The 22,416-nt window shown below is 38.3% G+C and overlaps 3 protein-coding genes across 4 annotated transcripts; all 3 read left to right on the top strand.

The window, feature by feature from the left end:
• The first annotated feature begins 4,579 nt into the window (after positions 1–4,579).
• On the top strand, positions 4,580–8,634 carry paqr7a (progestin and adipoQ receptor family member VII, a). The gene is made up of 2 exons (XM_077009685.1): positions 4,580–5,041; positions 6,752–8,634. The coding sequence occupies exon 2, from the start codon at positions 6,790–6,792 to the stop codon at positions 7,870–7,872; it is 1,083 nt and encodes a 360-aa protein (XP_076865800.1). The 5' UTR covers positions 4,580–5,041; positions 6,752–6,789; the 3' UTR covers positions 7,873–8,634.
• Positions 8,635–8,698: 64 nt separating this feature from the next.
• sh3bgrl3 (SH3 domain binding glutamate-rich protein like 3) lies at positions 8,699–14,069 on the top strand. Of its 2 annotated transcripts, none has more exons than XM_077009689.1 (3): positions 8,699–8,781; positions 11,787–11,954; positions 12,472–14,069. In XM_077009689.1, exons 1-3 carry the CDS (start codon positions 8,761–8,763, stop codon positions 12,535–12,537), a joined length of 255 nt encoding a protein of 84 aa, XP_076865804.1. In that variant the 5' UTR covers positions 8,699–8,760; the 3' UTR covers positions 12,538–14,069. The 2 variants fall into 2 exon arrangements, with proteins under 2 accessions (XP_076865804.1, XP_076865803.1); XM_077009688.1 differs by lacking the exon at positions 8,699–8,781 and adding an exon at positions 10,299–10,453.
• Positions 14,070–16,703: 2,634 nt separating this feature from the next.
• trnau1apa (tRNA selenocysteine 1 associated protein 1a) lies at positions 16,704–20,718 on the top strand. The gene is made up of 9 exons (XM_077009687.1): positions 16,704–17,086; positions 17,212–17,306; positions 17,464–17,563; positions 17,680–17,732; positions 17,869–18,000; positions 18,442–18,561; positions 18,813–18,966; positions 19,962–19,995; positions 20,350–20,718. The coding sequence occupies exons 1-9, from the start codon at positions 17,063–17,065 to the stop codon at positions 20,529–20,531; spliced, it is 894 nt and encodes a 297-aa protein (XP_076865802.1). The 5' UTR covers positions 16,704–17,062; the 3' UTR covers positions 20,532–20,718.
• The last annotated feature ends 1,698 nt before the right edge of the window (positions 20,719–22,416 follow it).

Here is a 22,416-nt window from a genome sequence, read left to right as displayed (position 1 = left end):
AATATCAGACATTTGCTGCATTTTTGGTCTTCTGAGCTTTTTAATGAACCTGTTGATAATACTATTACAAAAAGTATTATAAAAAAATTTCTTCCATTATCTTTAAATGACAATATAAAACAAGGGAAGTAAATGTAAAGTATTGCACAGAAAGTTTCAGGTAATTGATCCAAATATTCCAAAGGTGGTCACCTAATCGGTACATGCAATCAACATACAATGTATTACATTCTGTATATATGACAGTACAATACTAAGTAGAGTCAATGATCACTCTACAGGCACGTGAGGTCTCGGTTGTTTTCTTTTGTGTCAGTGGAAATATAGATTTTCTGTCTGCAAAAGCGGATCCTTGGAATATTACCCTTTAAAAAAAAGAGTGCAAGGCAATAAAGTGGCACGATCTGTGGCAGTTAGACGTTGTACCTCTGGGGCATTCCTCTAGGTGGCCTGCAGGTGAACCTCTCAAAGGGAGATTCCATATATTTCTAAAGCTTAAAATACCAAAGCTCAAAACAGCATTCAACTCCAGCGCATCCTCAATAACTTTCTATGACACTGTGCCAGCCATGACACTACACCAGCCAGGGCACTGAGCCAGGACAAAAAAGTTTTACTGTATAACATTGCTATTTGAAGTGTTATACTGATGGTGAGTTGCAACGTGTTTGTCAGTGTGCCTGAGAAGAAAGACCTGTCATAATGGTGTTCTCTAGACGATCCTGTCCTATTGGTGTTTTCTAGATGATCCTGTCATAATGATGTTCTCTAGATGATCCTATCATAATGGTGTTTTCTAGATTATCCTGTCATAATGGTGTTCTCTAGATGATCCTGTCCTATTGGTGTTCTCTAGATTATCCTGTCATAATGGTGTTCTCTAGATGATCCTGTTCTATTGGTGGTTTCTAGATGATCCTGTCATAATGGTGTTTCCTAGATGAGCCTGGATGTCAGCACAGAGACAGAAATGGCTGACAATTCTTTGAGAGACGGTAAAACCCCTCTACCCATTTGAGTCACCCATTGAAGATGGACCCAGCCATAGAGGGGATTAACACATGTGTTACGGCCTATTCTAGGCTCTGGGCCACAGCATCAAAAAATGAGGGTTGTCCATGGGTACACTGTAAGGTAGCTGTAAAGTATTTTGTAAAATTAACAACAAAATTCAAATGTACAACAGGTGAGAGGTGCTCTTTTGTGTCTGGAGTGACCAAAGCCAATACAATAAACAAAACCACCCCTTTATAAAATTAAAGAAATGAAAGAAAGAAATGACTGACTACCTATCATAAAAATACAAAAACAAACCCAAATCCCAAACAAAATGCCAGTCATTCCCTGCCATGACTGCAGTCAACAGCACAAAGGAAACAAAGCACACGCACAACTCCAACATCAGCGAGCTTTCAGAAGCCATCTTCATCTCCTGGAGGAGGGCCTTTATAGGGCAGAGTGGTGCAGCGGAAGGCAGGAAGTGCTGTTTGGAATGGAGTTGTTGGGTGGAGACAAAAATTTAATGAAACTGGATCTGGATTGGAAGATAATACATATACAAAACAAACAAACAGGCCTAGGTGCCTAGGCCTAGGAGTTCATCTTTTACTGGGGTGTAGTTAGCTAACACAGGGGCCAATGGAATTATGGGACAAGAAGGACTGGGGGAAGGGACTGTAGTGTCTGGTCAAACGGGTTACATAAAGCTTGAGCATGTTTATGTAGCAGTTATGGGACTTACGTTATCCTTCAGGGTCACCAGTATGTAGTATGTAGGGGACAATTTGTGTTGGATCTTGTACGATCTTCGTAGGCAGACCCAGACTAGGTAAAAGGTTCTAGTACCTTCTCACCAACACTGAAGTAGCGAATGACAGCATTACAATCATGTGTAGCCTTTTTCTTTTTTCATGCTTTTCTGAGCATTGTTTAGCTGTCTCTCGGGCAGCCATAAACGTTTGCAGAGCTTACTTAGCTAACCATTGCTCATACAACAACTTTAATGGGCCATGGACGGACAAAAAACTAAGGCCTTCAGGCTAAAACCTGCATGCAATTTCAAACCTTGTACCGTGTCAAAGAGTGCATGCAGCAGAACACCTTCATCCTAATCCTTATCTGATTCATAAAAATGGGAGCTACCCTATATGTAGAAATTGAGAACAAAAATCTCAGTATCAAATTGTAGAAAATTCAAAACATGGCATTTACATAAATTAATAACAGAATAACCGTTGCAGTGCTACACACAATATTGTGGAGTAGATGTTTAAAACTTAGTCAATACGTAAGTTTAAATATCTCCCTCAAAACTAGAGCTTAATATGGACTACTGGAAAGCACAAGTCTGCACATATTCTCCAGTCTATGTTCTATGTTGCCATATCTGTGAGGGCAACCTCATTACCTCTCATCTGGCTAAAAAGGCACTGCAGCATCTTCATGACTGCACAATCCTGACCAGCTATGTGACAGTGTTGTACAGCTAGACTACAGCTCCACTGTCAGGGAGAGTGGAGAAGACCAGTCAGTGCATCACTGGCACAATCCCTGCTCTTTACCACCAGTGTTGTGTGAGCATAACACACATCATCACATACTCCAGCCACACACTGTATAACCTCTTGCCATCTGGGAGGAGATACAGGACCATCAATACCAGAACCAGTCAACTTGGGTTCAACTTCTCTTCAACATCTAGTACTCTGCTTAATTCCACATTTCATATTCATTATATGCACTCACATTCTTGTTATATTTATTGTACAGTTACCTTCTGAACTATGCTACTACCTGCACTTCTGGTAGATGTTGACTGCATTTCGTTGCCTCTATTTGTACTGAGCAATAAAGTTTGATCCATCTTTTGCATCAAGATTCCTTTGTGGAGACACAGTGTCCTCTAGTGGATCAGTAGTAAACCGAATGCAGAGGTAAAGCTTGAGGCATAGCTGTAGTGAAGAAAAAAGCTGATCTGGCAACAGTTTACTTCTCATACTTACATTTACAATAACTGTATACAGCCAATCAACACAATGTAAAATGTGACAAAAGAATTTGCTAGATTCCTACTGAATCGTCCTAAAGAATATTGCAATCACAGATTACAGCTGATCGGTAAAGAAACACTGAATACTTCAATTTATATGTAAAAGGGTCAAAACATAGTTGAAATGCAGGTGAAGTATGCAAGCACACATAAAAAAAACTATCAACTTCTTTTATCTGAACATGACAAACCACACACCCCTCTACAGCTCTGTGAGCATGCTGAAGTGGTGACCTTGACCCCCTGGGACAAGAACACCACCTATGAAAATAAGTTTACATCAATATGAAGAATGTTCAGTATAGGTTTTACATCATTGAATACTGTAGACATAAAGTCTACATCACAATTGTTAATCACAGACATCTGCCAAACTATATGCTCCATGACAATCAATCTCAAGCTAGTGTATAAGGAGATGGAGAAGGCCTCTCTCCCGCTTTCTGCCTTAATATTTTCATGTGGTTATGTAAGAGAAGTATGAACAACATAAATTAGTCAATAGCCACGAAGACGCTCTTATGATAGTGGTTCAAGAGAAACAAACAGAACACCAAATTAATATTCAAAAGCTTGTAAAACATCAGAGTTTTGCAGTGCACAAATTAGTTATTATAATAGCTTATTAAGCTTATATATATATGCTCCGATGGCCGTTGCCATTTATTGTGCAGACAAGAACGCGAGGAAGCGCCTCGGTATGGCCAATCTTTAAACGTCGAATTAATACGTGACGTCACACCAACAGCAACTTAAAATCGGGAATGTCAAAATAAAAGCCTATATAGTAAAGATAAGAAGTTATTTTACCACACGTCTACAACAATCTACAGTCCTTGCATAAAGTCAAAGTCAATTTTATTTATATAGCGCTCTTTACACCATATGTTGTCACAAAGCAGCTTTGGTCCAAATATTAAGCCAGGGGTAACAGTGGCAAGGAAAAGAGGACCAAGACTCAAAAGGGAACTCATCCTCTAATGGGCGGCCCAACGAGTAGCGGTACATGTTTATAGTTCTATATCTAGGCCGATATATCGGTGCACTAACTGGCTTGCCAGAGCATTTTTCTATGCGCTTCATGGAATTGTCTTAGTATAAACAAGTATGCATACAAAATGCAGGAGGTGACCACAGTCATGAGGGCTCACCTTTCCATCCAAATCATCGTCACAAACTAGAGTGTATGCCTGACAAGGCTGGATGTCTTATCATCATTTGTGCCCCTTTATACAGTGGAGACATACAGTGGCTACTTTTCCTCCGTTCAGCAACAACTGAACTGAACACAACAAGTTCTTATATTGTGTACCAAATACAAAATACTAGTTATATTAAACCTGCTTCGTATACCTCGATGTATTAGATACTATATACAGTGATTGTACAAATTATACTGTTTAGGCAGAAATGTACAGAAATATGAAAACAATTCAAACGTAAAGCAAATTTATCACAATCAGAATCAACAGCGAATACAAAGTGCTGGTGAACGCTTGTCTAGGTTGGAGTGTAGCCTACACCCTTATCTTCCCAGGAAGATTACACATAGGCTATCTGAACTGTACATTCGCAATTTGTCTGGGACAATTAAATTAATTTATATAAATGTATTGTTTTTATTGTCACAATTACTTGGTGGAACACCTGGACTGTCCCGCGGAACGGACTCAAGGAGAGGAAGCCAAAATGGACAGGAACGAATATGGGATCGGAGCTGCAAAACCTACAGAAACTGACAAGCACATACGGAAGAAACACACAACAGTTTCACCACACACAGCAGATGAAGCTCAAGAAACAGGTCACTAACACAGGCCGTGTAGAGTTCAAGGGTGGGCGTTGCACACGGTGGACGGTCTTATTTTGATAATCTTGCCTACTCTAATGCAACGCACCACTTTATTTGCCAGTTGAATGTTTCAAGGAGCTGCGACTATAAACTACAGCACAACAATAAATCACGGCCACACTTTTTCCCCGGATTACAAGGTATGGTTTCGAGATTATAAAGAATATGCATTAAATTTCAAACTTTGTCTTCCTTTGGTCTCCTGTCGTTCTGTCAACATGGTTTTATGCGTTTAACTGTTAAAAAATCGTCCGAATCGTTCAGTTAACGAACGCTACACATTCTGTTGTATTTAATACTTTCACCAATAACCGAGGTGAGCCTAGAGGCGGCCACAGGGGGGGATCAGTTCAGGGCGAGATCAGACCGAATGATATCTTCTTCGAAGGCTACTGATTTAAAGGATTTAAAGCATACGTTCATTTCGGTGTGGATACTAGCGATTAGAGATTGTTGTTGTGTTTTCGTCAGTAAGTTTAGGTTAGCCTACATATATAACATTTTGCTAGTTGTTGGAACTTCCAACTTTATACCTTTTACACATTTATAGAACATCCTTACACCTTTACACATCGTATTCTCAATGGTTGTGTCGTGTTTTTCTGTTGCTTCTTTTCTGTCTAAAAACTGTGCCGTCATAGAAATGTAGGTCTATTAGTAATGTATATACGTTGTGAAAAGCTAGAGGTGGGGACTCGAGTCAGACTCGAGTCATTAATATTAAGACTTTTGACTTGACTTGAAAAAATATTCAGAGACTTAGACTTGACTTGGACTTTTACACCAATAACTTGGGACTTGAATTGGACTTGAACCTGTTTACTTGCAAAGACTTGATTTTTTTTTACCCCAAATCTAAATTTAAAAACGCATATTAATATTTATAAAGTGCGCCCCATTAATTTCATTTCCGTCCTTCTGACGCAGACCGGCGTTACACCAGATTCTGTGACCGTCGAGTTTTGTGACCACAGGGGGCGCTATTTCACAGTTTCTGTTCAGAGGTACAAACGCTTTACGAATGCTACGTAAACTACGCTGATGCACTTTCTTTACTCGTTTTGTTGGTGTCCACGAGCCAAAATATGACAGATGTTTCTATTTACATTTATCGTCTCTTAATTACATAAATGTACTTAAACAAGATTTACCATCCCCTCACCATTGCAGCCAACAAAGAAATCATGAATGGGATGTACAGGTGAGCCTTTTTAACTGGGGTCACCAATGCTGACGGCAGCCATCAGAATATGTGACCCCACTGAATCTCCAGGTAACAATAGTAGCCTACACCGCGACCCCACAATAACAGAAAACAATGAAAAAATAACCCTAACCTTTTATTAGTCTATATTTAAACATTTTATCCAAATGTTTAGAATAACCATTCGTAATGACAGCATCTTGCTTACGATGAAGCTTGCTAAGAGAAGATAAAATGTAAATGATCTGTCATCTTTTGGCTGGCGGACACCAACAAAACGAGTAAAGAAACGCATCAGCGTAGCATTCGTAAAGCGTTGGTGCCTGTAAAAAAAAAAAAAAGACTCGAAAGGACTTGAGATTCCAAGTTTCAGACTTGGGACTTGACTTGACGGTTGCTTGTCTTGACTCGAGACTTGACTTGAGTTGACTGTCTTTGCTTGAGACTTGACTCGGGACTTGAGGATAAAGACTTGGACTTACTTGAGACTTGCAAAACACTGACTTGGTCCCACCTCTGCTACTAGTACGTACTCTTTCATACGTATGAACATCCAAAGTGTAATTTCTCAAATTTTAAGCGATACCAGCAAGATTTTGAAATGTTGCACATCTTAATAATTTTCTTTTTTTTTTCTTTCAAACAGCTGCTATTCCTTGAAAGACACATTTTTCATAAGTTGCAATGGCAACCACTGTTATGGAGAAGATCGGCCGTATTTTTATTAACCTGCAACAGGTCAGGCAGGTGCCCCAGCTGCTGAGGGAGGCCTTGCCCTCTTTGCCGGCTACACTGTGTGATACGGAGGTGCCTCAATTCTTCCGTGAACCGTACATCAATGCCGGCTACCGACCCCTGCACCAAAGCTGGTGTTACTACTTCCTGTCACTGTTTCAGCGTCACAATGAGACCATCAATGTATGGACACATCTGATTGGGGCACTGATGGTCCTCATACGAATGGCTCAGCTGGCAGAGATGGTAGATTTCCTTAACGATCCTCATTCCTGGCCATTACTTATTCTCCTCATATCATCACTGGCCTACATGACACTGAGTGCCACAGCTCACCTGCTGTCAGCCAAATCTGAACTACACAATTATGCCTTTTTCTTTTTGGACTATATAGGAGTGGCTCAGTATCAGTATGGAAGTGCTGTGGTACATTTCTATTATGCCATTGAGGAGAGCTGGTACACATGGGTGTGGAGGATCTTCATGCCCATCGCTAGCTTTCTGTGCTGCCTTTCATGTCTGGGCTGCTGTTATGGAAAGTACCAGAACTATAGCCTGCCTCATTGGGTTCGTAAAGTGGGTCAAGTGGTCCCTTCAGCATTGGCCTATGCTTGGGACACAAGCCCAGTTTTCCATCGAATTGGCCTCTGGTTCCTTTCCTGGGGAGGAGATGATTCCGGAAATGACCAATCTCTAGCCTTCCACTGTGGCCAAGTGTTTTTTTTCCTCTCCAGTGCCTTCTTCTTCACTCATCCTGTACCCGAGTGTTTGTTCCCTGGTCACTGTGATTTCCTGGGCCAGGGACACCAGGTCTTCCATGTGCTCTTGACGCTGTGCACTTTATTCCAGATCCATGCCTCTTACTTAGACTACCTCAACAGAAGACAACTCTATGCCAAGCTCCATGGCGACAATGAAGCTTTGCTATTTGTGGTACTGTATGTGGTGACAACAATCATCTGTGTCCAAATAGCTGCCTACATGATTAAAAAAGTAAGTCGATTACTAAAATGCAAGGAAAAGGAGAAGTAGAAAACAAATGGAATTTTGAAAATAGTTTATATTAAAAGGGTTATTTGCACTTTCCCCATTGTGTTTTTGACTGCTGAACTATGTTGGTTGACTTCTGTTCTCCTTCACATGCCTAACAGCAGTTCAGACATTTTCTGTAACCCAGTTCCCAGTTCACCTCATCCAGAACTGCATAGCTCCTGATATGACCAAAATATGAAGTCAAAAAGCAGATATGCTGAGGCTGGTTTCTCACTGTCAAACTATTTAACAAATTTAGTCAGTTACTTTTTGAAAAAAAATTAATAAAACTATGACATGGCAACTAACTTTCAAGCATTGTACATTTAACTTTTACATTGGATGTGCATCTAGTAATATTCTGGAAAATACTGAGTTTTCATTAATGTAACATTTTGAAAGAATATTTTTGTCAGAATGGAGACATGGTCAGTATATAATTTCTTTTGGACTGTCTAAAGGTCTACAGACTCTACATCACAGACCAAAGGATGAAACTGAACAAAACAACATATTGTATAATAATTTAGATAATATAATAATAAATATTATAATAATTACATTTTCTATTGTAAATGCACTTACAACAAGGTACTAAAATGTGGAATTAGTATTTTTGATCCTTTATTGTTTACATTATTTTAATTGTTCATTTGTTAAGTGTAAATGCATTCTTGTTCATACACATGCTTGTGTGTGTCTTGCATAGTTCAAAATTATTACTTCTTACTGTTTCAAAAGTTAAATAAATTGCATAGTAGAGGGGAGTTGTCTTTCTTTGCTTATCGGTTGCAGGAAACCAGCCTGTTTTAAACGGATAAGAAAAGTTCTCCCAAGCTTTTGCAGTATATGTACACTATGAATGTTATTGTTTCTTGCATCTGAGTGATGACTATTTGGAGTGCTTGTGTAAGTAAATTCTTTCTCCCGGGTAAACCCTGTTCCTCTTAAGTGTTTAATTAAGTTAACCAGGGTTGAACAAAAGTGTTCTCATTGAAGACTCACTGGGTAACTCTCTAATCGTTCACAACTAATATGTGTCCTTGACGTCTAGGAAACGAGGAGGGAAGTGTAGGTAACGAGATCAAATACATGTCAGCAGTCAGTGTGGTATGACTAAGCAAAGTAGTGTAGAACGTTATTATCAGAAACGAGCAACATATTGAATACTATTAAACCATGACAATAAACTGTAATGTTGTATTAAACGTTCACCAAGTTAACAAAACAAAAAATCTCATTAGTCATGTCTTATGTCTGGTACAGGATATGGTTTGGTATTGATACAACAATGAGCACGTGTTTGCCTGACAGCCAACGCCAGCGACTCGCAGCTTATACTACTCAATCAGAACGGAATATAAATGTGCAGGCAGATACAAAATAAAAGTATACGAACCTACAGAAGATCATTTTGCAAATATGGGGAAAGTTTTATATCTTTGTGAAAATATGCTCTTACACAAGTGGCAAAAATGATAAACTGCATGAATTTCTCTACAAAATAACTTAGCAATAACTACTTATGATTGTCCCTGTATTTGTATCAATAGCTTATTTAGAACGAAGACCACATATTATATCAGAATTACAAATACTGGCGAAACAAATTGGTACTTTGGTGGACTTTGGAACATATTTGATGTATGTAAGTGTTGTAAGAATTTTAGTAGGGACATGTCGAGGCATGAGTGGACTAGTCCAGAGGTTCCCAACCTTTATTCCACGTGACTTTTTAATCGACCATTTAAATTATAACACACATGTCCACAGCTGTATTTACTTGACTTGTTTTTGACTGTTGTCTAGATACGGTGGCCGCGGCCCACAGAATGCGACTGTAAAACTTCATTGCCCTCTTGTGGTTAAGCATGTAGTATGTTTAGTCTTAAGGTAAAAGCTGATTAATTTAGTCCGTTTATTTATTCAGCACATGCCATTACCCTTGTCAATATGTTAACATCATAATCCTGTAAAAAGCCGAGCACATATGCTTTGGACTGTATCTACACCAGCTCACAGAAAGACTAAATTTAATTACCAATAGGGTAAAGCATTGGTCTTTTCTGCCTCGAAGAAGGACGTGTTATGGGACGCTGAAAGCAGCTGTGTTACTTCAGAAACTGAAGTGGAGATGACGAGGCAGAGGCCATCTCAGAAAGTGCTTGTAGGGAATGTATTGTAGAACTTGTCAACAAAGGCGCAGGCAAAACTGCTTTCTTTGTATACCAATTCTTTGAATTTTAACTCGTTCCCTTCCACGTAACACAGGACAAAGCGAAAAACTAATGTTACGATGTAACAAGAACTGCGTTGTTCATTTCTAGTAAGTTTATTCGTGTCTCTGTCTGGGCTGAAGTTTAGACTTTGTAAACCTACTGTAAATGTTTACACTTCTGTTTGAAAATCATGGTCCTGTCTCTTTAAACGACCCAACGAATAGCGGGTGGTTTTGCCATGGCGTGGAAGAGCCGATAGTACGGAAACAGAACTAGGTACTGATCGCTTTGTGATACAGAAGTGGAGAATCTAGACAATGGGCATCAAACTATATTACACCACGGTCACCGCATCCAGGGAGGTGAGAATGAACCCAATTAAATTAACCCATTTGAGCTAGGTCATTATTTACAGGATTCCTTAGACTATGGAGTGAAGAATTGGACATTCAGAGAGATTAGAGACACACCCAGTGCCCTGCCACTAGTACAGCTTTTCTGGAGCAAACGGACATGCATTTAGTGTTTCCCTCGGAAACGTTTACGCTGTCATTGAACAATTCCTCTAATTGCACCAAAACACCTTTAAAGAAGTCTAGCAATAGGCAGAGATGTACCGACGAAATGCAAACTCATCGATATCTGCGGAAGGCATCGTGGCCTGGGCATCTCTTTACGTTACTTGCCGATAAAATCAGTTTTACTGGTACTATTTATTTGATTATGTATGGTTCGCATAGTGACAGTAGTTTGCAAGGCCAGTAATAAACAGTAATACAACAAAAGTAATATAACAACATGACTCTGAAATCATGCATCCAGAACGCTTTAAGCCTCGCATGTTTGTTTCGTACCTTACTGTTTTACCATAGTTGAAAAAGAAGATACAAGATTAATATCACATAATATATTGTTAGTTGTGCATTAACCAGTTTAGTACCTATTTCGAAAAAAGAAGGAATTCATTCAAGTCTGTATGTCTTCGTAAGTTTAGCTTCTTCTTGAAGTAAAATAAGGAACAGGTTAGTAAATCATGAGATTCACTAAAGCATATGAAGTCCTTGTTATTTTGACCGTAAACAGTTAATATGCTTCTGAGAAGTATAGATTTAGTATATGGTATAGATGTGTTTATACATTAAACATTTTCGAAATGTGTCTGGCTAACAGATCGCTTGTATCTAGTTAATCATTCCGGATTAGGGTGTGTTCAAGGTTCTTTTATATGTGCTGCAACTTCCTAGTTTCACAATTAATAGTCAACTTGCCGCTACCTCGGGCGATAATAACTCCATGTTTACGATGCCTAATTCACCTTGTATAGGAATTGTAGGTTATGACTAATTTAACTTAAATCAATAGGCTACAGCTTAAAATGCTTCCCGTGTTCGAGCTAAAATGTTTCCCAGTGTTCATATTGTAGCTCTATCGATGTCTGACCATGTCATAGTCCTATGATGCAATGCAGCAGTATAGCTCTATATTACCAACGATTACCAACATTGTAGGGGACACATCAGTCAGTAAAGCGGTATGTTGAAAAAAAAAATGTGTTGGGAGATCTCAAGTTTCCATGATTGTGAAATATAGACTGTAACTTAAGTGTTCCAAAAAAATACATATAAATTCTTTCAGCCTTTGCGGATTAAAAATGTCCATCAAAATATGACTTTGTCACATCTGACTCTCTTCCAGGTGAAGGCACAGCAGGCCGAAGTGATGCGTATCCTGGAAAGCAAGAACATTAATTTTGAACTGATTGACATTTCAGTGGGTGGAGCAGTTCGGGATGAGATGAGGACCAAATCTGGTAACCCCACCGCAGTGCCACCTCAGATCTTTAATGAAGATCAGTACTGCGGGGTAAGGACTTGTTTACAGAACATTTTATAGTGTTAAGCCATTATGCTCAGTAGTTTAATTAAGAGCATTAAGATTTGATATTCAAATTTGGGTATTATTATTGTAGACTAGAGTGTATATATAGAGAGAGTGAGTTTATATATTTATAATTTTATAACAGACATTCAAAATTGTGGTACGTTCACAAAGTTTCCAGAGCGCGCGTGCACACACACACACACACACACACACACACACACACGATAAGGTGATGGTGACAAGGAACGTTTGATGATAACATGTCTAACACATATTTGCCAGGTATTTGGAGGTACTAAGCTTGCTCAGTAAGAACCAGCGAGAGTGAGAAGTTACTCGCTGTCTGTACTATAAAAACCTAAACACACTCTAAGTCTCTATGGCACCCAAGAAATTCACAAACATAAAGCTTACAGACACATTTTCCTCCTCAATATCATTTTCTGTGTTGCTTTCCTATAAATGTACAGAAATGTATGCTATGTTTCTTTTCTTTCAGAACTATGAGATGTTTTCAGAAGCAGTAGAGACAGACACAGTGGAGCAGTTCCTGAAGCTGGTGTGAAGACACACCTGGTAGCATCCAACTCCTCTTCTACCCACCTGTCCTCCCAGGAAGGTCTGGCCTCTCTACTCCCTGCTGGTGGTGCTCACCTTCCTTTGACTGAATGCCATGTTAATATGCCAAAAACATATTACCCCTTCTGTAAACCCAATTACCTGAAAGCACAAACCTTCTGCTGTATAATCTGTCCATTGGATTGTATTTACATCTAGTCACTTAATGTGGTTCCTCTTGTTTTAATGTACTTTGGGGCATATGGGTTGTTCTGTTGCCCACATGTAAGTGACAGTAATTCCTATTCTCACTGGAATCTGTGTAATTCTGGGAGGTGTGGTAATTGTCAGCCTTTTTTTGCCTCAAACAGATAACTTGACTGTATGCTATTTCCTCTGTTTTCCAAAGGTAGATGCGTCAAGTCTTATTTTTTTATTCTGGCTGTAAGATTTGTTTGTTTTGCCTTGACATATCAAATAGAAGTGATTATTGGTCAGCATGCTGTTATTGTATGCCAGTATCTTAAACATATGAGCTCCTTTTGAGTATGGCTTAACATTCACTAACTGACCAAAATAATGATAATGCTCTATCATAACCACTAACATTCCCAAGGTCATTTATTTGTGTTCTGCGATGCCAATAAATTTTTAATGAAAATGTTTTTCACATAAACATAGACTTCTCTCCTCTGATGCAAGAAACTAAACTGTAGCTAGATATTGTATTCCAGAATATGTTCTGAAATGGCCAATAATTATCTTGCGTTATAAATCTGATGGCAGTATTTGAGTGTTGAGCTTGAGTTCTGCTAGTGTTGGGAATGAGTTTTGCTAGATTTGCTAGATTTCATCTCACTAGATTCTGGCAGTGCACTGAATATTTGCATGTCCATTTTCATCATCGTACTTTCTCTTTGATCTATAGATTAGTTCACTCCCTTTATTAGGAATGCAGTATTTAAGATTTTACTTCAGCTGAAATTCCACATTGCAAAGTTGAACATACAGCTTGTAATTCTATTAAGTATCTTGTCTGTTGGTATTTATTGGTTTTTTTTTTATCCCATTACCTCATAGATTTCACTAACATTTAGAAGCAATGGTCGTCTGCAAGTCATGTATTTGTTAAAATAATTAGTCATTGTTTAGAAGGGTTTGGAGTAAAGTTCCCACATCCGGATTAATCCCACATCTGGACTGAAGCAATGCTTCACAGATTCCGACCTGGAGATCTCACGTGAAAGATATTTTTCTTTTTACCTGTCCTGGCACGCCCATTTCAACTGAGATGTGCTAGGTGTTTTTGTGCCAGTGTGCAGTAAATGGGATGCTCAGGTCTTGGAACAAGATTGAACCAGTCTTTCGTAGTAATACACATTTCTGCATATTTTGTATTTCTGCTGTGAAATAGACTTCAGTACCACTGTATATGCCATTGCTGATATCAGACAGTAATCTAAGTATAAATAACTGGGACCAGTATTAAGGATTTGGATCTGTTTATTGAATCATAGTAAATTGTTCATTGTCAATCTATTTGGCAAGGATTTCTTGTGATCTCTGCTTTGTTGCTTGGCTTTTGGACCAATGCCCCTTTCTGGCCAAACTATGGAAAGAAACGGTGTTGTCTTCCAAGAAGATGGTGAGTTGGTGAAATATGGATCAAATAAAAGAAAAAAACGAATACTTTCCGTAACTTTATTCTGTAATGCTGAAACAAAACATGATGGAATAATGCTGCAACAATGTTCAATTCAGTTATCTATTTGATAATTTTATTACTTTTTAGCTGTTACATGCTGAGCTAGGATATGTATTTTTGCAACACAAAACTAATACAGTCTAAGTTCAAGTGAGGTTTTAATCTAGTGAGAATGAATAAATCTTGTTTTATTTATTCATTCATTCCAGCTACAGAGCAGATGCTGTACTCCAGTTCCACCGAGTCATCAGTATCTCTGTAGAATGTAGCAGCTCTCTGTGCTGTTTGATCATATTAAACTATGGCATTTTTAATTAACACATCCTTTGGCATTCTCCCAGCATTTTGAGTGTGACCCTGAGATACAGAGGAGATCTGAGTGTGTCCTATTTGTGGCATGGCCCTCAGGGACTTGTGAAAGATGACGAACTTGTAACCAAGCACACAGACTTTACTAATAAAACTGCATGTCCCATCTGTCAGCTGCAGACTGGTCTAAGGGTACATATTACATAACAACAGACTTCAGTTCAGGACAATCAATGTAAACAAACTAGCTTCTCCTTTTCCATGTTATATGTTATTACACAATAGCTTCAGCACTGTTTACATGCTTGTTCTTTTAGTACATTCTAATTACAATAGGCACAATCAGCGGTGTAGCAGCAAATTCTGGGCCCTGTACACTCTCAATGTAAGTGGGTCCCTATAAATGCCAGTAAACGAGGCACATGAGCAAAATGGGCCCCTCTTCCTACTCTGGGTAGTCAGGTCCACATTTCCCCCCACTACCAAGCCCAACAGGTTATGCACTATGAATGTAATCACAGACACTGATGAAAAGAGGTGGACTCATTGACTAAGCACCACAAAAGTAAAAACAAAACAATTTTTCCTCAGGGATCAAGAAAGTGCAATCTGTTTACCTGTCTGAATGTGTATATATTATATAATCTATCTATCTTGTGCTCAAATCCTTTGGCACTGACACCCCCAATTCCAGAGCTAATATCACTAATATGACTCCATTGGTGCATTCTGTTGTAGTTTGGCAAGACTACAAAATTGCTTGCTTCAAAGCCAAGATAAAATCATAAACTTTAGGAATTTTGAAGATCAAAATTGTGCATTCAAGAAAATTAAACCTACGTTTTTTACTCTTTGAAGCTTCTTCGACATTTAATTTTTGATGATTTTTTCAAAGTCAGAGTGATTGTTCAGTCGATTCTCAAACTTGATTGTTGTGTTTAATGTTGTTGCAATACAACAGAACATGACTGGCAGAAATGCCTAGATTGTGTTTACCTACTTTATATTGAAAGTGCATCAAATAAAATAGGTACTCTTCAGTGTAATAATAATTTGCATTCATATTTTATCGTAACGTTTGTGCATTTTTCAGTGTATTACAAGCAAATAAAATTATTGCCCAGATAAATTGCCTAGAATTACTTGGGCACCTAAGACTTTTAGACGGTATCGAAGGTCTACATATGAAATAAAGGACTATTCCATGTACCTTTAGTTAAACAGATGTCCTGTTCTGAAAAGAAAACAGAATAATGCTGCAGCCCTCGTGAACTGCCAGCTTTCACGGGATTCATGCAAATATATAACATGTCTTTAGAAAAAATACAATTTAGTTTTGCATGTGAGCATAATGTCCACGCACATTAAATATGTTAAAACCCGGTGTGAAGTATTAACTACGGTTTGTGGCTACAAGTTTGTCGGCGAATATTCTAGCCGATGTGAATTAAGATCTGTCGTCATCAAGCTGTTCCTCGGCTTCCCCAGACCGTGGAGAACTACTGCAGAGGAGACTTGCGACCTCGCTCTCGCGAGATTATAACGGTGCAATGGCTTCTCTCCAATTATCCAGGCTTCGGATGTGATAAGGCAGATGGTAGAAAAAGATGGGGAAATGGGGAAATTCTAAAATGATTACAGTGTAAAAAAAAAACCCCAACATGGCTTAATGTAAATGTAACATGGCTTCTAAAACAATGGCGTAGGAACACCAGTTTTTACTTACACCGGCCTGGGTGATGAGTATTCCTGAGCATTACTAGGCCTACTGCTGCTAATAAAATAGTGCTCATGAGTAGGCTACTCTTTACTACCACAAGACAAATTATTGGTTGTAATTATCTCTGTGTGATGGATTCTGTTATTGTATTTTACATTTTTGTTAATGCATGAATCTGCAACGTAAACTTTGAAGAAAATTAAATTCCATATAGCCTAATACAGAGCAAAGAAATCTCCTTGAGTTAGGAAATATGTTGATATGTGTGGCTCAGAAATGTTATTTGTTTTTAGTTTTTCAAATTTATTTTCAGAAAATAAAATTAATTGAAAACAACGTACACATATCAGTGTTTTACTCCTTGTTTCTATGCATATTGTTATTTGAGAATTCTGAACGTTAGGTAGTGAGAGTGGAGGTTAATTATTCATGCCATGGCTTCATCTTGTCTCTCTCCAACAAGACCTTCCTTAATACGCGTAAACGTTTCTAATGATCACGTTCCAATATTTTAAACCATAATATGCCTATATTGTAACTCAAAGGAAAATCGTACTTTACGCTACTTCCATTCTGCGGACCATTACTGTAGGCTTCTACTAAGCAATGTAGGATGTAATTGAAAGAAAAAAATATATTTCCGCCCATTTCCGCAAGGCGTCTCTGTTGGATGTCGAATACCGGCCAAAATAAAAGAGGACTGCTTGTAGGCTTGCTTACATGTTTATGAATAAAAAGAAACATTCATAAATCCGTTAGTGGCTTGAAAAAATTCAGACCCAACCCAAAAAATGCAAAATGAGCACTCTTTGGATGGGAAATGTAAGTTTTTCGAAAAAGTAGCCGGTTGATTCTTCAGTAATACTAGACAGAGGCCTAATCTAATGTTGCAACAACCCCGTTTTTTTAATGTAGAAATGATTATGCTACTATTATTGATTTACTAGTTGGAGTCTTACATGGATGAAAATTTCATCTACCACGCCTTCTCTGCAATGAGAGAAACAGTGATGAAAGTGAGGTTAATTCGCAATAAAAACAGGTAAGAAAGTTTTATTGTAGGCGAGACAACAATCCCTAGATCAACGCGTATGCTAATGATACGTAGTAATGATTATAAATGGGCGCCTGTAATGATAAAAGGGATGTCATAAAATAAAAATATATTACCGACGAAAAGTTTATATGTTCTTTTTAAGGGATCCTGCAGGCTACTGTTTTGTGGATTTTGCAGATGAAGCCACAGCTGAAAGATGCCTCCGCAAAGTGAACGGAAAGCCGTTGCCGGGTGCTACGCCGGTAAAACAATCAATCAAACAAACAAAAAAAATGAAAATAAAGTTTACTTCAAATGTATCTCCGACTGCTCTAGCCTGTGTGTATCTGTATCTGTCTGCATGCCTTTATCGTTGCAGCCCAAAAGGTTCAAACTGAATCGGGCCACTTACGGGAGACAGAAAGTGAACAGGTGATACTTAGAGATACAAAGATAGCCTACTTTGTGTTTGTGTAAATAAAATGTGACAATTACATTCATATAATAAGCCACTGGTTGACACCTTTCCATTGGCAATACCAATCTAACCATTTCTCATTTTTTGCAGTCCCTCCTTCTCTCTATTTGTGTCAGATCTTACACCAGATGTAGATGATGGCATGCTGTATGAGTTTTTCTGCAACCACTTCCCTTCCTGCTATGGCGGTAAAATAGTCCTGGACAGTGAAGGCTACTCAAAGTAAGTCCAAATGTTAAACCCATTTGTCGATTTGCAGACGTGCTAACATAGTGGCCCCTAATTCCCACCCTGAAATACGACATGGCCAGATTTGAGGGACAGTTAGAATTAGGAGCCTACACTGGGAGCTATTTAACTCCCATTAGTCACATCCATATTGCCCCAACTAGTATATAAGTCAAATAGTAGGCCTATTTATAAACAAGGGTACAACATGCTTCACAAAAAGAAGTTGTAAATAAAACATGCAAATAGACAAATTACATTAAATACACAAGTGACAAAATACAATTGTCTACAACACCAAGGGCAAGTCCTTTGACTGTAATGCATTTTTGTATTTGCTACATTTACATGTTTGTAAAGTGTTTTTTTTTGTCTTCTAATTTTAAATGTGAAATAGAAACCTGATGCACTAATAGTACATTGTTGTGCCTTTAGATGCTGTGGGTTTGTGAGCTTTAGCTGTCAGAGAGAGCAGAAGAGAGCTTTGGTAGAGTTTCAGGGTGCTGCTGGATTGGGAAAGAAGCCCTTGCGTCTCAGTTTGGCCTGCAACAAATCGTGAGTTTGTCTGTGTTGTGTGATGGCACTATTGTTATAGCAGTGTTTGTTGTATTTTCATGGCACCTATATGTTTAACATTGGAGACTTTTCTTATAGTCCTGAGTTAGCTGTCAGCTGCCATTGCCATATGTGTATGGTAGACAATAATGGGCGTCGCAGAAAGGTATGGGACTGATGGGATTTTACTTGTTTTAATCTTTCATTATATTGATGAGAAGTGATTTGTCCAATCCAATGTGTTTTACCAGGAATAAGAAACAACCCACTGAGAGCCAATCTTTGGATTTTTATCCCGAGACCAATAACAGCAATCAGCAGTTATATTTTTGCCAGTTTTCTGAGATGAGTGCCATGAACTATGACTACTACTACTACACAACCTACTCTCAGGACATGATACAGGTACTCATGAACTATGACTACTACTACACAACGTACTCTCAGGACATGATACAGGTACTCATGAACTATGACTACTACTACTACACAACCTACTCTCAGGACATGATACAGATACTCATGAACTACGACTACTACTACACAACCTACTCTCAAGACATGATACAGGTACTCATGAACTATGACTACTACTACTACATAACCTACTTTCAGGACATGATACAGGTACTCATGAGCTATGACTACTACTACTACTACATAACCTACTCTCAGGACATGATACAGGTACTCATGAACTATGACTACTACTACTACACAACCTACTCTCAGGACATAATACAGGTACTCATGAACTATGACTACTACTACTACATAACCTACTCTCAGGACATGATACAGGTACTCATGAACTATGACTACTACTACTACATAACCTACTTTCAGGACATGATACAGGTACTCATGAACTATGACTACTACTACTACACAACCTACTCTCAGGACATGATACAGGTACTCATGAACTATGACTACTACTACTACATAACCTACTTTCAGGACATGATACAGGTACTCATGAACTATGACTACTACTACTACATAACCTACTTTCAGGACATGATACAGGTACTCATGAACTATGACTACTACTACTACATAACCTACTCTCAGGACATAATACAGGTACTCATGAACTATGACTACTACTACACAACCTATTCTCAGGACATGATACAGGTACTCCCTTTGGATCATTTCAAGGATTTCTTCTTAGTATATTTTAATTAATTATATTTAATTATATTTTATATTTAATGTATATGTGTCCATCACATTTCAAGGAGTCTTAATATATATTTTTACTTTACTGAATTTGCTCATAAAATTAAATACTATACTATTGCTGCTACATGTATGTTTGTGTGTAAGTAGTTTAGTCTTGAATGGTAACTTGTTCTTGCTAGTCTTGATTTAATTCATTTCTAATCATAAAACAGAGTTATCAAGAGATTGAAGAAGATAGCCTGGAGTGTAAGTTCTTTTCTTATTATTTTATCATGTTCTTGTGAATTAAACATTCCACAGTTGCCATGAAATGTAAATGTAAATGAAATTTTTTATTAGAATGTGTTTAGATATTTAGGCATTAAGCCACCTTTTTAAAATAGGTGTATGTGACTTGTGGTGTCATTTCTACTGGTTAATATCAGAGTTATCAGTATTGTCCTGGAGAACTAAGATCATGAATGCATGTAAGGAATGAATGCCTAAAGGCCCCAGCCATGGTGGAATATTCAGACTGTTCACTTTAAGCTAGAACCAATGAAATATTTTGCCATGTATTACCATAGCACTTACCACATCAACCATCACTTGCACTTGCAGACCCAAATCCTGAGTTAGATGTTATGGAGACCAATAGAACGTTTATGGAAAAGAGTGAGGAATTGTATGATGCTTTGATTAACTGTGCCTGCCAGCCCCCAGAGTCATGGGATGGGGTCACTTGTAGCATAGAGTGCTGCCTTCCAGAGCCAATTTTTGAATGTGGAGAAATGAATTTATAGTGACCCACTGAACACTTTTGTCTTTTGTTTTATCTTTGAATGAGATACTTTGTTTCAGTCACCATTTGTGTATTCTAAAAATACATACATGTACAAGTGTTGTCAAATTTTGTGAAATTCCTAAAATGGAATACATGTTTATGCTTTCTGCACAATTGTACAGTTGTCTCTGGTTTTTGATATTTGGTAATTGGATTACAAATGGGATTTCTAATAATATATTCTCAATAAATATATATTTGCCATGTACAGTTAATTGATCCTTGGAATTCTTAAGAATACAGTGCACAGACTATCTGCAAAATCATACTGGCTACAGGATTGCTCGTTTTGATCATTACATTTACGTGTGGAAAACGTCGACCCCTAGTGGCTAGGAGTGCTCCTGTCATGACTGAAGTCGATTGTAGTTTTGAAAAATTTTTTCACATCATCTCGATTTTTGTTTACTTCAGAAACAATTTTGATTCGACTGTCCGGGCCACCTTACACCGTCACCCCACACACTTTACATAAATTTATGTAACTACATGGATATGTCGGTGTGCTATGTAAATACTAGGGGTGGGCATAGATTAATTTTTTTAAATCTAGATTAATCTCACTGAAATCTTGAAATTAATCTATATTAATCTATATTAAAATGGCTCATATGCGTGCTACCCAAGTAATGACTAAATGTCAGTTTTTGAGATAGGGTTTCTTAATACAGAGGGTGCATTAGACCAGGGGCCCATCTCCTGTTTCCAAAATGCATCAATGACTGCTTGAGGAAGCTGTTCTACTTTGATACTTGAAGAAAAAACATGCTCAATAAAATGTAGGCTACTCGTTTATTCAGTTAAACATGAATTTGTAAGCCTACATACTGTACATTAAAAGGGGTTGATAACATGTTTATTCAGCTAAACATGATATTTGAAATGTAAGCTAACATTTAGTACATTTAACCTCACGGACGTAATTGGGGGGGGGGCACTTTTTCAAAAGCCGGTTTTGGTCCTCTGCAGTTTTAACGGTTAAAAAGAAATATTTAAATAGCGAATCTAGCACTAGGACCATGCAGAAAACGACCGCTCCGAGCTCCGCTCCGGTAACACTTTACGTTCCTAAAAATGAATTTTCCATGAAGCAAACCTGGCGACTTCGTGGCCGCATCCATGTAAACACACGTACGATTTGTAATTCACAGGTTTGAAAACTCGTTCTCGTCCCTACTGTGCAATTTGGTTAGGAATACAGCCGAACTAAACTATCAAGTTGAAAGTCATCATAGTTTGCTTACCCATTTTGACCCAGTTCCCAACCCAACTTTAAGAATAGATTAACGGCGATAATTTTTATATCGCCCGATAAGTGTATCAAATTAACGAACGCCGTTAACGCCGTTAACGGCCCACCACTAGTAAATACTGTAAATAAATGCATTTATTGACTGCTACCTATAGGCTTTCGTCTCTAGACGCAGTCATCAGGGTTCACAGATAGCAATAGGAATTTGTTCAGCCAGTAGCTGGCGCCAGTAATAGATTCACGACACACTGATGTCAGGAAAGAGTTGTAAAGTTTATTAAAGAAGACATCTGAGGAACAGTCAGATTAGATGTGGGGGTAGACACAAGTACAAGATGAACAGGGACCATGACGGAAAAGAGTTGTAACTGAGGAGCAGACACGGAGATAATATTATGGTATCAGAATGTTCAAACTGAGGGTGTCGGACAGTAAATCCTCATTTCCCTTACACTCCCTAATTACCAAAGCTCACAGTTTTATTAACTTGTTTAAATGACCCGCCAAGAACCTCCTGGCGACTCGTGAAACTGACACCACGTGATCAGCGGTACAAAATAGCTGAAGTCGACAGCGAATCACGTGACCATCA

This window comes from Brachyhypopomus gauderio, chromosome 6 (genome assembly GCF_052324685.1).
Source record: "Brachyhypopomus gauderio isolate BG-103 chromosome 6, BGAUD_0.2, whole genome shotgun sequence".
Lineage (NCBI taxonomy): Eukaryota > Metazoa > Chordata > Actinopteri > Gymnotiformes > Hypopomidae > Brachyhypopomus > Brachyhypopomus gauderio.
Note: the sequence above shows the minus strand (reverse complement) of the source record. Positions and strands in the feature narration are given on the sequence as shown.

What these genes read in the sequence shown, in the direction of transcription:
- trnau1apa (XM_077009687.1), top strand. Translation starts at nt 17,063, where the DNA reads ATGAGCACTCTTTGGATGGGAAAT. An exon ending in CGTTGCCGGGTGCTACGCCG is followed by an intron (nt 17,564 to 17,679) that starts GTAAAACAATCA and finishes TTATCGTTGCAG; the next exon opens with CCCAAAAGGTTCAAACTGAA. An exon ending in ACTCTCAGGACATGATACAG is followed by an intron (nt 18,967 to 19,961) that starts GTACTCATGAAC and finishes ATCATAAAACAG; the next exon opens with AGTTATCAAGAGATTGAAGA.
- sh3bgrl3 (XM_077009688.1), top strand. Translation starts at nt 10,409, where the DNA reads ATGGGCATCAAACTATATTACACCACGGTCACCGCATCCAGGGAG. An exon ending in CGGTCACCGCATCCAGGGAG is followed by an intron (nt 10,454 to 11,786) that starts GTGAGAATGAAC and finishes ACTCTCTTCCAG; the next exon opens with GTGAAGGCACAGCAGGCCGA. An exon ending in ATGAAGATCAGTACTGCGGG is followed by an intron (nt 11,955 to 12,471) that starts GTAAGGACTTGT and finishes CTTTTCTTTCAG; the next exon opens with AACTATGAGATGTTTTCAGA.
- paqr7a (XM_077009685.1), top strand. Translation starts at nt 6,790, where the DNA reads ATGGCAACCACTGTTATGGAGAAGATCGGCCGTATTTTTATTAACCTG.